The 16,589-nt window shown below is 31.1% G+C and overlaps 2 protein-coding genes across 3 annotated transcripts; both read right to left on the bottom strand.

The window, feature by feature from the left end:
- Positions 1–1,540: 1,540 nt before the first annotated feature.
- lt (vacuolar protein sorting-associated protein light) lies at positions 1,541–4,281 on the bottom strand. Its single transcript, XM_088186506.1, has one exon. The coding sequence runs from the start codon at positions 4,143–4,145 to the stop codon at positions 1,617–1,619; it is 2,529 nt and encodes an 842-aa protein (XP_088042632.1). The 5' UTR covers positions 4,146–4,281; the 3' UTR covers positions 1,541–1,616.
- A 3,983-nt stretch (positions 4,282–8,264) lies between these two features.
- On the bottom strand, positions 8,265–16,221 carry Frmd5 (FERM domain containing). 2 transcript variants are annotated; one of them, XM_088186532.1, is made up of 10 exons: positions 15,818–16,221; positions 15,636–15,746; positions 15,520–15,562; positions 15,275–15,451; positions 13,996–14,222; positions 13,777–13,929; positions 10,281–10,369; positions 9,989–10,212; positions 9,654–9,848; positions 8,265–9,591 (listed from the first exon to the last, which is right to left on the bottom strand). In XM_088186532.1, exons 1-10 carry the CDS (start codon positions 15,905–15,907, stop codon positions 9,170–9,172), a joined length of 1,731 nt encoding a protein of 576 aa, XP_088042658.1. In that variant the 5' UTR covers positions 15,908–16,221; the 3' UTR covers positions 8,265–9,169. The 2 variants fall into 2 exon arrangements, with proteins under 2 accessions (XP_088042658.1, XP_088042659.1); XM_088186533.1 differs by having other exon boundaries at positions 15,642–15,746.
- Positions 16,222–16,589: the final 368 nt, after the last annotated feature.

Below are 16,589 nucleotides of genomic sequence, written 5' to 3'. Positions count from 1 at the left end.
CGGTGTAAACAAATTCGCGGAAAACTGTGTATGCATGCATGCATGCGTACACGCACCCTTATTTCCAACACAACGATGATGAGCGCTAACATCTTGGATGGACTATATGTATGTGTGTGTGTGTGTGTATATATATATATATATATATATATATATATATATATATATATATATATATATATATAAATAAAAAAATATTGAATGCCTTTGAATTGATATAAAAAATATCATATGGGTTGTATATGCGTGTCTTGATTTGTTAGGTAAATTATAGAAGTGTAACCCAGATATTATTTGTAATCCAAATTAGTGATTTCTAAAACTAATGTGTGTAATTTTATTTTTTTCCTGTACATCTCTTGTGTTAAAATAATACTAAATTGGGACATGATTTCTTAATTTATTTGTCAGACTATCATTACTTGACAGGTTTTCCCAATGCGTTATAATGGAGTTTATACACATTTCATACATTTTTTATACAGCTTATTAAAACATCTATTCTTATTACAAAGCGCATATAATGTTTTGTAAAATATAAATGATTTAAAAGAAGTGTTATTGTACTGACTGAAAAAAGTAAAGCACACCTAGATAAAATGTCCACCATCCTACTTCAATTGTGCTAGCTTCTTGCAGCTATCGGCGAAAACATCCGTGTCTGACTAGCTTGCTGATAATATCAATGGCCCATGTAACGGGAGTGTTGACATCCTGGCTGCAACCGTTAGGAACAAAGGACAGTCATAACTCTTCAGAGTAGAAAAAGAGCACAATTTGCGTTCTACTACATTCATATATTTACCATTATCTTATAAAAAGTTTTGATAGATTACTATTTTTTAATCAAGTGTTTTTTTATTAAATATTTACATTTTATAAGAAAATATTCTTAAATGCATTTGTATATGAGTATATTTTAAGGTTAATTAAAAATGAAAAAAATATTAAAACATCAAACTCATGTAATAAAAGTGAAAAATTATAATTTTTATTTTTAAATACAAGTTTACATTTTATATGAGCATATTTTATACATGATGTAATTTTTAATTTATAATTCAATAACATATTTTAAAGCGTTATATTGTTACATTATAAATATATAAATATTTTAGTTTCAAACTGCCAACTGTATATACATATATATTAGTATATAATAATAAAATATTTTAACAATTATGCGAAATACATCAGAACGCTCTCTTTGAGCTATGCGGTACTATATGGAAATAATACATACATATATACATATGTAATAATATATGTATTGTGATAACCAATTAGCAATAGAATAAATTTTTGATAACAGCGACATTATCATTATTTATTATTTTCAAGCTATACGCATTTGTGATTCATTATAACTTATAGATATGGTTATTGTTTAAATTAACATTTTACAATGATATGAAATAAAACATATTGACCAGAAATCTGTAAGTAAAAAGATCATTACCATTAAGTAATTTAGTTACATTGTTATTACGTAAAGAATAAAAATCAATTGTTTTTAATATAAAACGCCACTTTTGAATTGTTTTGCTTTCAGTCAAATAAATAATATAAGAGAGATTTACACGAGATTTACACACATCTTTAACAATAATTTAGCATCAATCAATTTTTACAGGATTACATAGAGCGCAAATGTCACGATGAAATACTTTCGGTAGGCAACTCATGTGAAACATGTGTTTGCAATTGAACACTACCATATCGCCGGAGTGCGACAAATCTTTTGTGAAAATTTTTTCGTGACATGCGCTACACATGTACTCGTCGGAAATACAAAAACCTTTATTATGTTTCTTGACAAGCTTGTTGTGCAAATCGAAGTAGTTTCTAAACGTTATCGCCTTGCACGCTTCCTGTGCGGACAGTTGCAAGTTGAAATCCCTCATCATCTTCCCGAGTGAGTCTTTTAGATCCACGATTTCACACCCTGACGGGATCCCGTAAATCAAAACTCTGGGATCGACGTAATTGCCGATTCTTTTCAACAATAATGTGATAAACTGCGGCTTGTCCAGTGAATGGTTTATTAAATCCATCCATAGTTCTATATCATCGTGTTCTTGACAAAATGATATGGCTTGATTTATATCCTCCAATTTTTCTATGATTATGCCTAGAGCTTCTTTCGTACTTCCTATTCTTCCGAGTAAATAGACAGTTTCCGGATAAAAATTTCTAGTCCGGCAAACATCTAAAGCGTCTTGAATCGGATAACTATCACTGCATATCAAAAATGGTAAAAGTTTTTCTCGACCGTAATGTGCGTATAGTTTAACTAACGTACCGTGGAATTTTCCGGTGCTATTTACTTTACACAATGCGTCTAAATATTTGTATAAATAATAGTCATTTTCTTTCAATTGCTCTTCTATAACTTCCACCGGAACTATCGCTTTATCTAATAACATCGCAATAGCTTTATCGCAATCGAGCTTCATCAAAGCTAAGATTTTATTATGTATAAAATTGTAGAGATTATGTTTTTTTATTAGTTTGAATACGTCTTTGTGTTGCAATTTGAGATACATAGAAAGCGATTGATCGTATTTGCCTTGATAACAATTTAGTATCGCGAGAATTTCTATATAAGTACTCTTGTCGTTATCGTTGATGAACATATGCGCAATCACGGCTTTGATGATCGTGTTTACTGTATATAAAGACGGATCCCATATTTGTACAAGTCTCAGTAGTTCTTTGGGATGAGGTTTTAAATTTTCATACAATATCCTTTCGTATATTTGCGGCGATAGCTTTTTATCTACAGATGTCGGTATATACGGAGTGATGTAGCAAAAAGCCTTTTCATTTACGAATTTGTATATTTCTCTTTCCCACAGAGACGGGTCAATATTGCAAACTTCCGAATATATAAGCGCTGCTTGCTCGAATTCTTTCTTTTGTATCAATCGATCCATATGAAGCACTCCAATGGAGGACATGGTATACTTTGAAGTTCTACCGCCCGCTTCTTTCAATAAATTTATAGCTTTTTCATAAAAATCATGCTCGACCAACCATTGAACTTTATCGTCGACGTCATATTGATTAGCTATAATTATATCATTCGGAGCTACGATATAGAATCTGTTCTCTTCGGGAACACAAGCCAAGTGGTAATTGTTACTGAGATAGCCTTGATAACCTCGAACGTTAAGACTATCGGATGATATTTCGAAATATTCAGATGCTTTATAATCTAAAATATTGACGGTGGGTCTCTGACCTTTTCCAGATTCGTCCAATTCCTTCGAAGCTCCCAATACGATTAAATAGTAGTCTAAAGGCGCCAAGCCGCATACGAAATAATTAATTTGAAACGTATACATCGGTTCCACTAGATACTCTGGAGTTCCTTTGTTTACTAGTTCTTCGCCTCGACGCTTTCTAACGTGGAATATTCGCACTCTATCAACCCACCCGATCATTAAGGTATTTTCAGCTGACCATAAAATATTACAGCGGCAAGATTCGATAGGCACTGATTTTGTAGTATCCCATGAAATCAATCCTAACGAACAACGAGCGGTGACGTCGTAAACACGAACACATACGTCTCCGGCCCACGCGATGAATCGATCTTGCCAAGCGATCGCCGACACGTAACTTTCGCTTTGGAACAACACAGTACTTTTTACCCTATTAAAGAAACTCTTTTCGTACAATATAAGTTTATTATCGCCAATCACGAATCGCGATCCTGTAGCCGATTTGAAATTAGGATCTAACGCGACAGTTTTTATCACTCTACCTAGCGAGAGGCTAGAGTTATTTTCGCTCGAGTACAATCCGTGTATGTTGACTTTTCCGTCGTCCGAGCAGGTGACGATGTGATCTCCGCTCAAATCGACCGAAATATGATTGACGGCTATGGTGTGCGCATGAAAATATTCTCCGCCGGTCTTCATACAACCTGGTAACTTCGACACAAAGTTTCCTTCATGATCCACGATGTAAACTTTGCCCCATGTCGATCCGATGCAGATGAATTTGGTATGGATCGCCACGCATGATATGACTTCTCTCAGCAGCAGGTCATCGACGTCGTTAACCATACGCTGGTATTTTAATTTTGGCTCATCGGGAGAAGTGTCTTTAGACGAAGATTCGACACTTAATTCGGTCATGATGATCCAAAATGTTTGCGAATCGAATCACAACATCGTAAAAGATAGTGTACTCGATTTGGCAGCGTATTCGAGCCTTGACGATATTACTACCACAACGTAAAATAAATATAATGACAAACGTCAAACATTATGAAGTAAGATGTGGTCTAAGATTTATTAAAATTGACCATTAATTTATGACAGAAAAAGGATAATGGAATATAATCGAAATTTATTATGAATTAAAATTTTACTCTAATGTGTTATTATAATTACTCGTACGTGATATTTATTTATTTTATTGCTTATTTTGCATTATAGATTAACATTAGATATGTTGAATTTTAATTATGCAATTTCTATTCCAATTTATCAATTAAACTATTTTCCGTGTAGGATTTAAAATCACGACTTATTGTTACGCATAATTACGTAATTTATAAATTTGTAAAAATTCATAACAAAAGCATATTCTTTTTTGGAAACTGGAAGAATAATTTGTGTTTTTCTCTTTCAAAAATGTCGTTTACTTCTAAAGACAGCACATTCTAAATTTTAGAGTTTCTATTTTTATTTCACTTCTTGAACTTTTACGCGTCCATGCTATACCGCTTTGTCAGAGAATTTCGCAAGAAAGAGATGGTTAAGTATATCCCCTTTTCTCTCGCACGGATTCGCTTTACGTGTGCGAGCGAGATGCACGAGTGCGTATGACAGAACGAGAGAGCTAGGGTAAGGTGCCTTACGCTCTGACTCGCTTTGACGCACACATCAGACGGCGTCAATCGCGCGTCATTATTTGTTTGCTTGTCGTCGGGAGATTTACGTCGAAGCGCAGAATATTCACGCGCTTCTCAATTATTATAGATAACGGATCTTTGTGTTATAATTAAAATTACTTTTTGCATCATGGTACTAGCAGCTAGTACCATGATGAAAAAAGTAACTAGCTGTTTGTATCGTAAATTACTTGTTTACATTCATTGACATGGGCTCTTTTGGGAAAGTAACAGATTAAACCATATACAAAGAGTCCAAATTATTTAATAGAATGTAAGACCAAACCCTTAACATCACTACATCAAGACTAATTTCTGTCATTTCTAGTCCTATTAACTAAGATTTGTTGGTGATGATGCTTTTGGTATTTTGGAACACATATTCAGGAAAACATTTGGATTATGAAAAAAAATCTTTAACTGTAGACTATTTCGTGCTAGGCGTCATGTAGACTAGAGTGCACCTTTGAAATATTAGCAAATAAATGGAAAATACTGCATCGTCCATTAAACGTGTCTATAGATTTCACTGAAGATATTGTAAAGGTATGTTGTATCTTACATTACTTTGTTTGTAAAAGGGATGGTTACAAATTTCATCACCCACCTGGGGTTTCACGATATTGGTGACTTCGAAATCCCAGTTTGGTTATCAGTAACAAGAGATGCATTCAAAGACTACTTCGTAAGCGAGGAAGGGGCCGTACATTGGCAAAATAATAAAATATAAGTAGAGTTTTTTATCCTTTGTGTCTTTTTCAGCAAAACTTGAGATATATTTTAGGCACAGTTCATCCCAAGCCTCAGTCGCTATACAGTTTTGATCGCAAGCCGATCACTACCCTATTTGTGGCTCAGATGCTGCGACTCGAACATCAAGTGTGCTCCGAATTCAATAAAATGTATAAAATATCTCTACCGCAGCTTGTAGCGGCTATTAGTGGCCTAATGTGCGCCAGCTAAAGCTTAAGTTTTGAAAACAATTCCAGATGTTTAAAAATATTTGGTAACGATTGAGTGTTGGGCCGCACATAAAAGCTTAGTGGGCCGCAGGTTAAGTATTGCTATACTAGATAATTGTGCTCATTCATTTGTAATTGAAATTGATCTCTCTAAAAATTGTAATTTGTTCAAAATATTTTTCAAATGTTGAACAGCGTGCACTTTTTGTGAAATCGAAAGTAAAATTTGATAAACCAGATCCGAAAAAACTGCCCCTAGTATATAAAACTGTTCCTAGCCCTGAAATATTTATTTTTGCAGGAGTGGTATAAAAAATAAGTACAGCACTTATTAATTGTAATTTATTTATATCTTTATTATAATATCAGGTAGCGTTTATGCATGTTTAAAAAACAGCAATAATGGACAGTATCTATTACAAAGCTCTGATAGATTGTATTAATTGGCTGATTGTTACCTACAAACGAGTATCAATTAATTTTATTTTATTTATCAAAGAAAATCATCTGAGACAACAATTTTTCTAATAATTTAAAAATTATTTATTACTCGAGATAGATTCATAACATAATACTGACTAATAATAGTATAACAAAATGGGATTCTTTAACAAATTAAATATAAGTGAGATTTTAGAAGAGAAATTGTAAAGATTATGCTTCTTAATTGTTTACTAGCAAGATTGTTTACTAGCAAGAATCTTTGCAAAAAAGATTTATACATACATTTGAGTGTCTTGCTTTACAGAGTAATTTGATCAATTATTTTTTAGTCTAGAAGAAATATAATAAAATGATTTGCTCTGACAAAATATTGAATTAGCTGATTGATATAAACAATGTGCAATAGAAAATAATTTAATTTATTTACAAATAAATGTTTGATATCATGTAGCAAATTTCACTAGTCGGAAGATAACGCTGGAATGTATATATCTTTAATAATAATTAATAATCTTGTTAAAAATATTATTCATGCTGTGCGAGTAAAAATTAAAATTATGTATTAGAATAAATTGCTTTAGGTAACAACCCTTTTGTGCTAAATATGAAGAAAATATGCTTTTAACTCTATACATGTTTGTATTTTTTTAATATATAGATGAGAAATTACCTTAAAATTAGACAATATGTGGGTCGATTTGCTTATATTTAAATATTCCCTCTTTTAGTACATAAATAAAATAAATACTGAAGCTATTTTCGGATACAATAAAAAAACTAAAAATGTATTAAGTAATTATATTAAATAAAATAAATGTGTATATGTAAATATATATATATATATATATTTATATATATATATATATACATATATATATATATATATATATATATATATATATATATATATATACATATATATATATATATATATATATATATATATATATATATATATATAAATATATATATATATATATATATATATATATATATATATATATATATATATATATATATATATATATATATATATATATATATATATATTAAGTTGTCTAGTTAAAAAAACCTCTCGAATGCAAATCTTGGTACAAAAACTTATGAAATATTTACACTGCATATTTCAAAAGATGGTATACTTTACTAACAAATCTACTATTTTTTTTATATAATCAATAAATGGCACAAATTTGACAGCTTATTTTATTCTATAAAAAATAATTTATAGATCTCAAAGTATAAATAATGTATATCATTTGGTAAAAAAATGTTGATTAACTTACACGATAATTTTATAAAACTAAGCCATGCTGATTTGCTAATTTCGCTTAACACCTACGCACTGGTCACATTAAGCACAGTAAAACTTTGAAAATACCATATTAACAAATAGATAGAACGGAAAAGCCTCATTTTGAACTACAGTGTGTAATTGGTCATTTATATTCTTTGACACGTTTTAAGGTCTTCAGTCTCATGCTACAACACAACTTATATAGCAACAGGATAAATAAGAACATTTAAGCTTTTATAAATTGAGCATTTCAAAGTTTTACTATGTACACATTAATTAAAATTAATTATTAATAAGACTAGCATGAATAAGTAAATGTATCACAGTTAAATAAAATACTTTAAATAAATTCAACTATAAATATAATATAAAGATCGCACAACCAAATTATTTAAAGCTTTTCTTAAAAAAATATTTTAAAAATCACAGAAAAAAAACATTAAATAATAAAAAAAATATCACAAAATTATAAAATAGTTGCATATCAGAGACGGTCGGTGAAATACTTTCCCTCTCGATCGCTCGCGTTACTAACTTCACTCTAGTTACTAACACGCGAGCGATCGAGAGGGAAAGTATTTCACCGACCGCCTCTGTTGCATATGTATATATTTCACCAGCTGCAAATAAACTGAATATGATTAAAAGATAGGACTTTTCGCTAAACCTTAACTTTAATGGAATGTTTGCATGAGATCAAATCGGTGTTTTATATTTTTAATGAATCTATTTATATTGGATACATTAACTGTCAGAAATTATTTTAATTTAAATCACCTTACTTTCGAGGAGATTTTATTTTGGCAAATTCACGAATTATCATATAATATTATATTATAATCTCTTATAGGTCAATTAATAAAACTAGTTTTAATAACGAGTGCAATGTTTTTACACCAAACACTTGTCTAACATCAAGTTAATTAAACCTAGCAAAATATATGAAGATAAGAAAAGAAAATCGATCATTAATATGAAAGTAGTGCAGAATACCACAACAAAACCATAAAGTGTAGTATCAGTATTTAATCTAAAATATCAATTAATTCTAAGGATTTTTCCCTTTTCATAAATTTTAATATATTTGCTTAGAAAATGCCTATTTAATTAAACAGCTATATATGTAATAATCTATAAATATAAAAAAAGACCTTTGGCGATTGACAACGGAGGCGAGTATAAAAATATGCACCACTAATTCATATCACAAGAAACTAATTGTTTTTCACATTGTAAATTAGATTGACTGCTCTTATATCACTATAACTCGACAAAACTTTACTAAAATTTTCCATGTTGCTCTTCTTATTGACTAAAATATTGTAACATTACAAGATCTTATAATAATAAAACACTCTTAAATTCCATCGTCAAATCTACATAAACAAATCAAATTTATCCGTGAAGCAAGCGATATCGGTTTCGATTGTAGTCATGTACCAACATAACGATACCGAATAACTTCCGTGCATCAGCGAAAATTCATATTTAACAATATCACCAAAAAGACGAAGCGCTTCATTTTGCTCTCTTAAACATTACGCCTATCCAAAGACCCAATCAGAATAGTCTGGCTACCGTTTGCCTCATGTAATCCTTCAGAGGTCTGTAATAATGATAGTGGAGAGATACCATTTCGGGCCATTGCCGTAACCGCTTTAAAAGCGGCCAGTCTGATTCTAAAACTAAAACTGTCAAAAACAACAGCGAAAAACAGACAAACAAAAACGACGGAATGAACGCTTTCAATATATTGAATTTCTTAGATGCGCTATTGCCCGAGTCGCTTTGCGAAGCCATGAATGTGGTAAGGGCTCGTTTGCTCGGAGTGTGATTGTTACTCGAGTGCCTGGAAGACTCTTCCGGAACCCTAGTGTTGGATTCGACGCCGAAGTTGGTCAGTTGAGACTCAGACGAAGAGTGTTCAAAAGAATCGCGAAAATAGTAATCGTTGAAATGGTGATTGCCTTCAGTCGAGTTACCTAAAATAAAATTTGATTATAAATTAAGTTTTACTAATCCGAAATTAATAGAAAATAAATACCTTGATAGAATATTTTAGAACGTTGTTCTTCAGTGACAGGCGACAATACGTGATCGGGACAAAAGGACGAATTAATATCACCGCCAGCGCCAGAACCAATACTAGAGCTCATCATGGCGCAACCGTTACAATTATCTAATGGTTCGCCTAATGGAGCTGAATGTGTAGAACGAGGTAGACTGCTATATGCACCTCCTGAAAAGTAAGCATTTTTTCATTTGTTATTTAAATAGAAAAGTGAACATTTTTCATGTTATTTAAATAGCAGTGACTTTTTACATAATCAATACTACAAAAATGGCACTATACAATATAGACAATAATAATTATATTACCAAAATCACTATTCATAGGCGTGGACGGAGTAGCAGGAACACTCGATGCTTTACGTCTCAAGCCACTTGTTTCGCCATTAGCAGTGCCATTGCTGTTGCGAGCACTTTCACTAGCACTTGCATGTAATATCTCACGTTCGGTGCGACCGACGTAGCGAAATTTACTGCCCCATGAGAAAAATCCGCCTCCAGACACCACAGAAGCATCGGCGCTGGATGCCAACCTATATAATATTACATAAATATGAATGCTGTCAAGTGATGATACTTACTTCAGTCGAAATACACTTACGTGAAAAATAACATTTGTTCAATAGCACACCGCCAGACATGTCTACAAGATGACCCACTTGGACATTTAAATCCCACTGTATGCTTCTTCTAAAAATAAAAATACATTATAAAGAACAGTGCCAAATATACTCTATGTGGAACAGGAATGACCAAACTGATGCTCTCTATTTGATATGAAAAAATCAAAAGCCTTCTATTGAGTGCAGAAAATATGATCTAACAATGAAATATTAGGTTGTTCATATCATTATTTGCAGTCACTCATTCTTTTTGCTCCTATGCAATACGGCATTGACAAAAATTTGTTTTCTTTTTTTTTATAGTTTTAAGCTGAAACACAATGCGGGGCAGGCCACGAAAAATATCAATTTGTGATTTAGCAAGGGTACTGTGTTAGGTGTTGGGTTCGAAAAATTTTGTACTGGTGAACTTGAAAATGAGCCCCGTGGAAAACCTCTATCTGCTGTTGATTAAAAATGATTGAGAAACAGTCTTAAACCCAATTCCACAAACATCTTTTCGGACAACTAGGGTTCTCAATCGAATATTCGAATTATTTGCCAGATTTTCAACTATAAGATTATTCGAATAATTGATCGAATATTCGTTGATACTATCTCGAATGAAATTTAAAAAATCTTAGAATGACAAAATGTATATACTTAGCAAGGCAGGTAGTCGTTTTTTCTCTCAGTATACCTAAGCGACAAAATCTATGTCCCTTTATGCACTTATATTTTCTTTCGAAATGCTAGGCAATGAGATGCTTCTTCTCAACAAAAAAATGTTTTACACCTTCAAAAATCATTTGCAAATAGAATGTTTATCAGCGGTATCTACTATGACCGAAATTCGGAGAACTCATTCGATGAATGAATCAAAATGTTGGAAGGGCCCACCTTTATTATTCTTTAACGCTTATCTTAAAAACAGGTGTGTCGCAAATTTTTTTTGAAGTTTGTTTTACGTTTTTCTATTTGTTGTTTCAAGATGCATAGATTTTATTTCAATCAGTTCAATAATTCGATATGGGTTAATTTATTTATAGTTATTTAATTTATATGCAAATCGGCACAAAACAAACGCCGATAAGGATATGATCTTTATGTATATCAAATTCGTTCCGAACAATATTGTATATATAATAAATTTGATAAAATTAAGTATTTAAAACGTTTCATCAATTTTGATAAATTAATTCAATCGCAGCTGACCTAAATTCTGCTTATTTGAATGAATGAAAAACTTGAAATGAAATCTCTGTTCCAAAAAGTATATAAAATAATAAATTAAGCATTTTCCTTTTGACACCCTCACTGGTTGTGTTATACATATTTTATAAAATTCAAAAAGTTTAACGATTATGAAAGTAATTAATGATTAATTGAATTAATTATTAGTAACCTACACTTATTTTTTAATTAAATATTTTACCAGAAACTGAGAAAATAATTACAAATATATTCGAATACTTCATCTATTTTTTATTCGATATTCAAATAGTTGAATACTACGAATAATATTGAGAACCCTAATGAAATGACATATTTTAAAAAATATTTTCGGGATAGATTCGACTGTTTTTTTTTTTAGATTTTTCAAGAGGGAAAACCCAAGAAATTATGGTTTATAAAATAAGGAACGGCATTTCAGCTTTTTCCAGGGAGAGGGGGGTGAGCAAAAGTTAGCCAGTCAGTGGTCGTTTTTTTAATATTTCGATTTCATTAACCCTTCAGGCTCGTATGCCTAAAACAGATTTTTAGTCCCAGGGACGTCATGTTTTTTTTTTAATAAAGATAAAGATAAAATTCATATTAATATTTGAGGTTTTTCAAAAAATTGTATACTTCATGGCGCTCTTGTTCTTCAACATCAGTTTCACTCGATGTACAATATCTGAATCTGAATCGCGATTTTTTGATGATTCTAATAGTGGTATTTTCGAATAAGATGCCATTTTGAAGATGCCATACATATGTATAAAAATCCGAAAAAAAATAATACACATGTATAAAAATCCGAAAAAAAATAATACTTAAAATACCCTAATAAACATCATTCTTTATGGGACTTGAATGTGTCAAAAACTGAAATCCTTTGTGTATGCCGACAAGTTGGGGGTCGTAGTTTTGAAAAAAACGATAAATTAAACATTTTTACGAATAAAATTTTTTTTTACATCTAAAGCTTGAATACATTTTTTATAGTCTTCAAGTTATATGAACGAAACTATTGTTTTTATAAGTAGATGATAAAACAGGACACTATTTTCTTCCGTCCATATGTGTGGGATTTTTGATGTGCGTGCGGTGCACGTCATACGTGCCTGAAGGGTTAATCGAATCCCGGGCGCTTGCACATATGTGTGCAAAAATAGTGTACCATTTTGGGCAAGTGCACACATATGTGTGCTAACCCATATTGAAAAAATAATGTAGTTAGAAGAAATCTAATCCCGGGCGTGCATACACATGTGAGTGGCATTTCTAACATGATTTTACGAAGTTTATGAACTAAACTGTCATTTCTTTTTTATCTTGACAGTGGTTCGCAATATTTTTTTATAAAAAAAATAATAATTAATTAATATAATATTAAAAAAAAATTTGATTATGTATTATAATTTAATAAGAAAAATTTTTTTTTTACGAAAACTTAAAAAAAATAGCTTGGAAAGTTGTTAAGGTTTATGGTATTTCATTAAATGACATGGATATTTTTGGCCCAATTCAAGGGCGGGGAAATGCCCTCACCTGCCCCTCCCCTCTCGAAATGACGTTCATGCCATTATGATGGTATTCTGCGGAAATTATTCATCGATCATTCCTTAAACCAGGCAGGACTATTAGAGCAGAATCATATTATAGATAAATTGAAACTATGCATATAAAATTAACCATAAAATATCAGATGTTTGTAAACAAACTTGGAGGGATATTGCTCTACGATAATGCAAGAACTCATACTTCACTAATTACTGTTGCAAAATTAAACGAATTAATATTGAAAATTTTTCTCATCCTTCATATTGCCAGGACCTTTATATTTGTAAACATTTACTTATTTCTTCGAAATACGAAATTCAATAATCAGAGTAAAAATCTTTGACAACTTCACAGCCTCTAAAATTGAAGATTTTTATAAACAAGGAAGGCATTCATTATCAAAACATTGACAAAAGACTATTTCTGTAAATGGCATATTTTGATGAATTAAATTGTAGTTAAAAAATAGTGTTTTATATTTCACTTCATAAAATAACAACCTATTTATAGTATTAATTTATCCAAAGGTAATAACATATTTTTCAACGTAATTCCCTTAATCCCCATTAAAAGGATTACGTTTTTAATCTGGAAAACCCACCAAATATTTATTTGACAGCATTACTCTAAAGGGCTGCTTAAATCATTTTGTAATCGACCATAATCTGCATCTTGGCCACCCCCGATTCGGAAGATAGTTGTTATCACATTTTTAAATTTAATACTTGCCTCAGGATAATTCAAGTGCACGATAAACATTTTTCCTTCATAATTGATTTTGTGTACTTCTGACCACCTGAAGTGATGGGTCTTTCGACTGCCTTGGAATGTAATGATGCCACTGTGATTGATTCCAAGATATAGTTGATTTCCTCGATGGTCCTATATTGAGTTACGAATAGTATTGTTAACATGTTTAAACAGGTTCTATAATTATTAATTACACACCTTAACAGGATGAGGATCTACGCCGTAAGTATCTAATTGACATGCTATTTTAAGAAATGTGTTTTCCGCATCCGCAGCTTGTTGACCGTTGACTCCCCCTTCTGCCACTGGAAGTGCGTGTAATTCTTGCATCCGCGTCTCAATTACTTCTGTTTGTCTTAGTAACAATCGCATTTCAGATATATAATTTCCAATGTGTACTGCTGGATCGTAGTCACCCAATTCACCTTAAAATAATATAACATATGTGAATTATTTTTATATACAATAATTTGGTTAAATAGATAGTTTTACATTTAATGCACAAAGGTCTCAAAACAAAGAGAGAGAAAACGAATAATATTTAATAGAATTCTAGTAGAATAAGTAGTGCTTAAAATACATCTAGGGAGCACTTCAAATTTTTATGTAAAATACGATCAAATTACATAGAATATTAGTTGACTTAAATCTGATGTCATTGAATACTACTATATAAGTTCAAAATTAATCGAAAAGCGATAATTATAGCAATAATATGTAATGTTTCAATAAATCTATTTTTAGCCCATTTAGACCTACTGTACCATATTCAGTTAAATTTTTTTTCTGATGTATCTACTTAAGTTTTATGACAATTATTTAGCTTCTTGTCAAGCGTAAGGAATAAATAAAACTATAAAAAAAAATCAGTGCTCTGAAATTTGTCAGAGAGTGAATCGTTAAATTTGCCAGCAAGCTTTTAACCACTGAAAGAATCTATTCAGTAACCATTCAGATCTATCAAGTTGACTTACAAATGCTAATAAAAAACATCAATCTTAGTAATAATTTGCATTCCTATAAAATGTTGGCTGAAACTGGTGTGGATATTTTAGCATAAACGAAATAAAAAACATTGTAATTTGTATACATTTTGAGAGAATTAGAAGATAGTGATATATAAATGTTTTTAAAATTATCAAACCTTCTGGTTTGTGGAAAATTCCATTTCAAGCCCTGATTGTGACTGGAGGTGAAAAATGGATATTGTACGCAATGTAAAACAAACAAGATAATGGTTTAGATCAGAACGAACACCTAAAAATGATTTGACCGAAGTAAACTTTTATTAAGCATAAGGTGGGATATTTGAAATATTTTTTTAAATATAAATTTAGAAAATGGGATTCAAAGTTTTGAGAACGTTGGCAATTCGTTTCACAAGAAGCAAGGACATACATTTTCTTATTCTATAATATAACTAATAAAAAACGAGAAATTTGCACATGCTAATTATTATTATACATTATTAATGCACCTTGTATTATTAATGCACCAAGCATTGCTGCCTCGTTGGGAGTACAGTATAACCTTCCGTGTAATAGATCCCTTTTTAACTGCAAAAATACTTGGTAACGAGTAACTTCTTCTTTCAACAATAACGGATTGGGTGGGTAAAATTTCACTCTAAAGCTAAATAGAATTGAACCAGTATCTAAAAATAAAGAAGATAATTACAAACACCCACATTAAAAATATAATTCGTATAAGCGATACCGATACCTTTTATTTGTTTGATGATTGATTTCGCCATGTGAAGCCAATGCTGAAAGCAAACATGAGTAATAGTCATACATATGTATATCTATGAATTAAATATTAATTTAAAATATATTTACATTTACCCTTTGATTGACCCCGTCGACGAATCTCAATCCAAAGTAGTCCGTTTCGGTCAAGTTCAACTGTTGACAGACATGATCGAGGAGATATTTTCCTTTTTGACTGGGCTAAAAATTAAATATCGTAAATACATCACTTCGTCGATACGTCATTTACCATGTAACTAATAAACACGTACCGGAAATTCACATTCTAAAATTTCAGTGTCGACCAGCAAACGCACTGTGCATTTGTATACAATATTACCGTCACCTTTATTTCGGAACATGATTATTTAATGTGTGTACACTTCCGCCATAAATCGATGTACTGTTTAAGCGATCGTAGACGCTGTTCAATGAAAATGTTGATTTAATTTTTATTAGACTCTAAGCATAAGATGGATTGAAGGTTCGACAAACGGAACAAGTAGTTCAATTAACTACGTGAAAACATAAGCAAAACATTTTCGTCATTGTTTTTGGTGTTTAGTAAGGTTCGATTGTGAAGAAGCAAGATGTTAATTTGTTACTGCTTTAAAATCTTGAACGAATGGCTTCGACCGGTGACAGATGTAGCCTTGTGCAATTATTTTTTTATTCTAAAATTTGGCCATAAATACTTATTTACTGGTCATGTACTTAATTATTGTAAATAAAAAATCTTGGAACATTTAAGACGCATAATATATTAAAAGGTAACTTTATTTTTAATTTTTAGTTAAATTTACCTTGTTAGTTAATTCCCTCCCAATTTTTCAAATTTTTTTCTAGAGTTTTTTCTCGATTTTCTTTTTTTTATAGTGAACCAATCAGAGCAAACAATGAATTGATTTTTGTATCACCCGTTTGAACGAAGCGATGAATCGTTAATGTACGTACTTGTTACTGAAAACTATACTGTACTGTTGCCTTGCTGTTATCCATTGGGATTTGTCACAAAGGAAATGAGTCACATGTTAGTTGTCTTCC

The sequence above is a fragment of the Plectrocnemia conspersa genome, unplaced genomic scaffold (genome assembly GCF_051122295.1).
Source record: "Plectrocnemia conspersa isolate PC_06_02 unplaced genomic scaffold, ASM5112229v1 ptg000005l, whole genome shotgun sequence".
NCBI lineage: Eukaryota > Metazoa > Arthropoda > Insecta > Trichoptera > Polycentropodidae > Plectrocnemia > Plectrocnemia conspersa.
Note: the sequence above shows the minus strand (reverse complement) of the source record. Positions and strands in the feature narration are given on the sequence as shown.

Coding starts and splice junctions, on each gene's coding strand:
- lt (XM_088186506.1), bottom strand. CDS start 4,145: ATGACCGAATTAAGTGTCGAATCTTCGTCTAAAGACACTTCTCCCGAT.
- Frmd5 (XM_088186532.1), bottom strand. CDS start 15,907: ATGTTCCGAAATAAAGGTGACGGTAATATTGTATACAAATGCACAGTG. Junction 14,223..15,274: donor TGGTGCATTAATAATACAAG/GTGCATTAATAA, acceptor TATTATTTTAAG/GTGAATTGGGTGACTACGAT. Junction 10,370..13,776: donor TGCACTTGAATTATCCTGAG/GCAAGTATTAAA, acceptor TTTTATTTTTAG/AAGAAGCATACAGTGGGATT.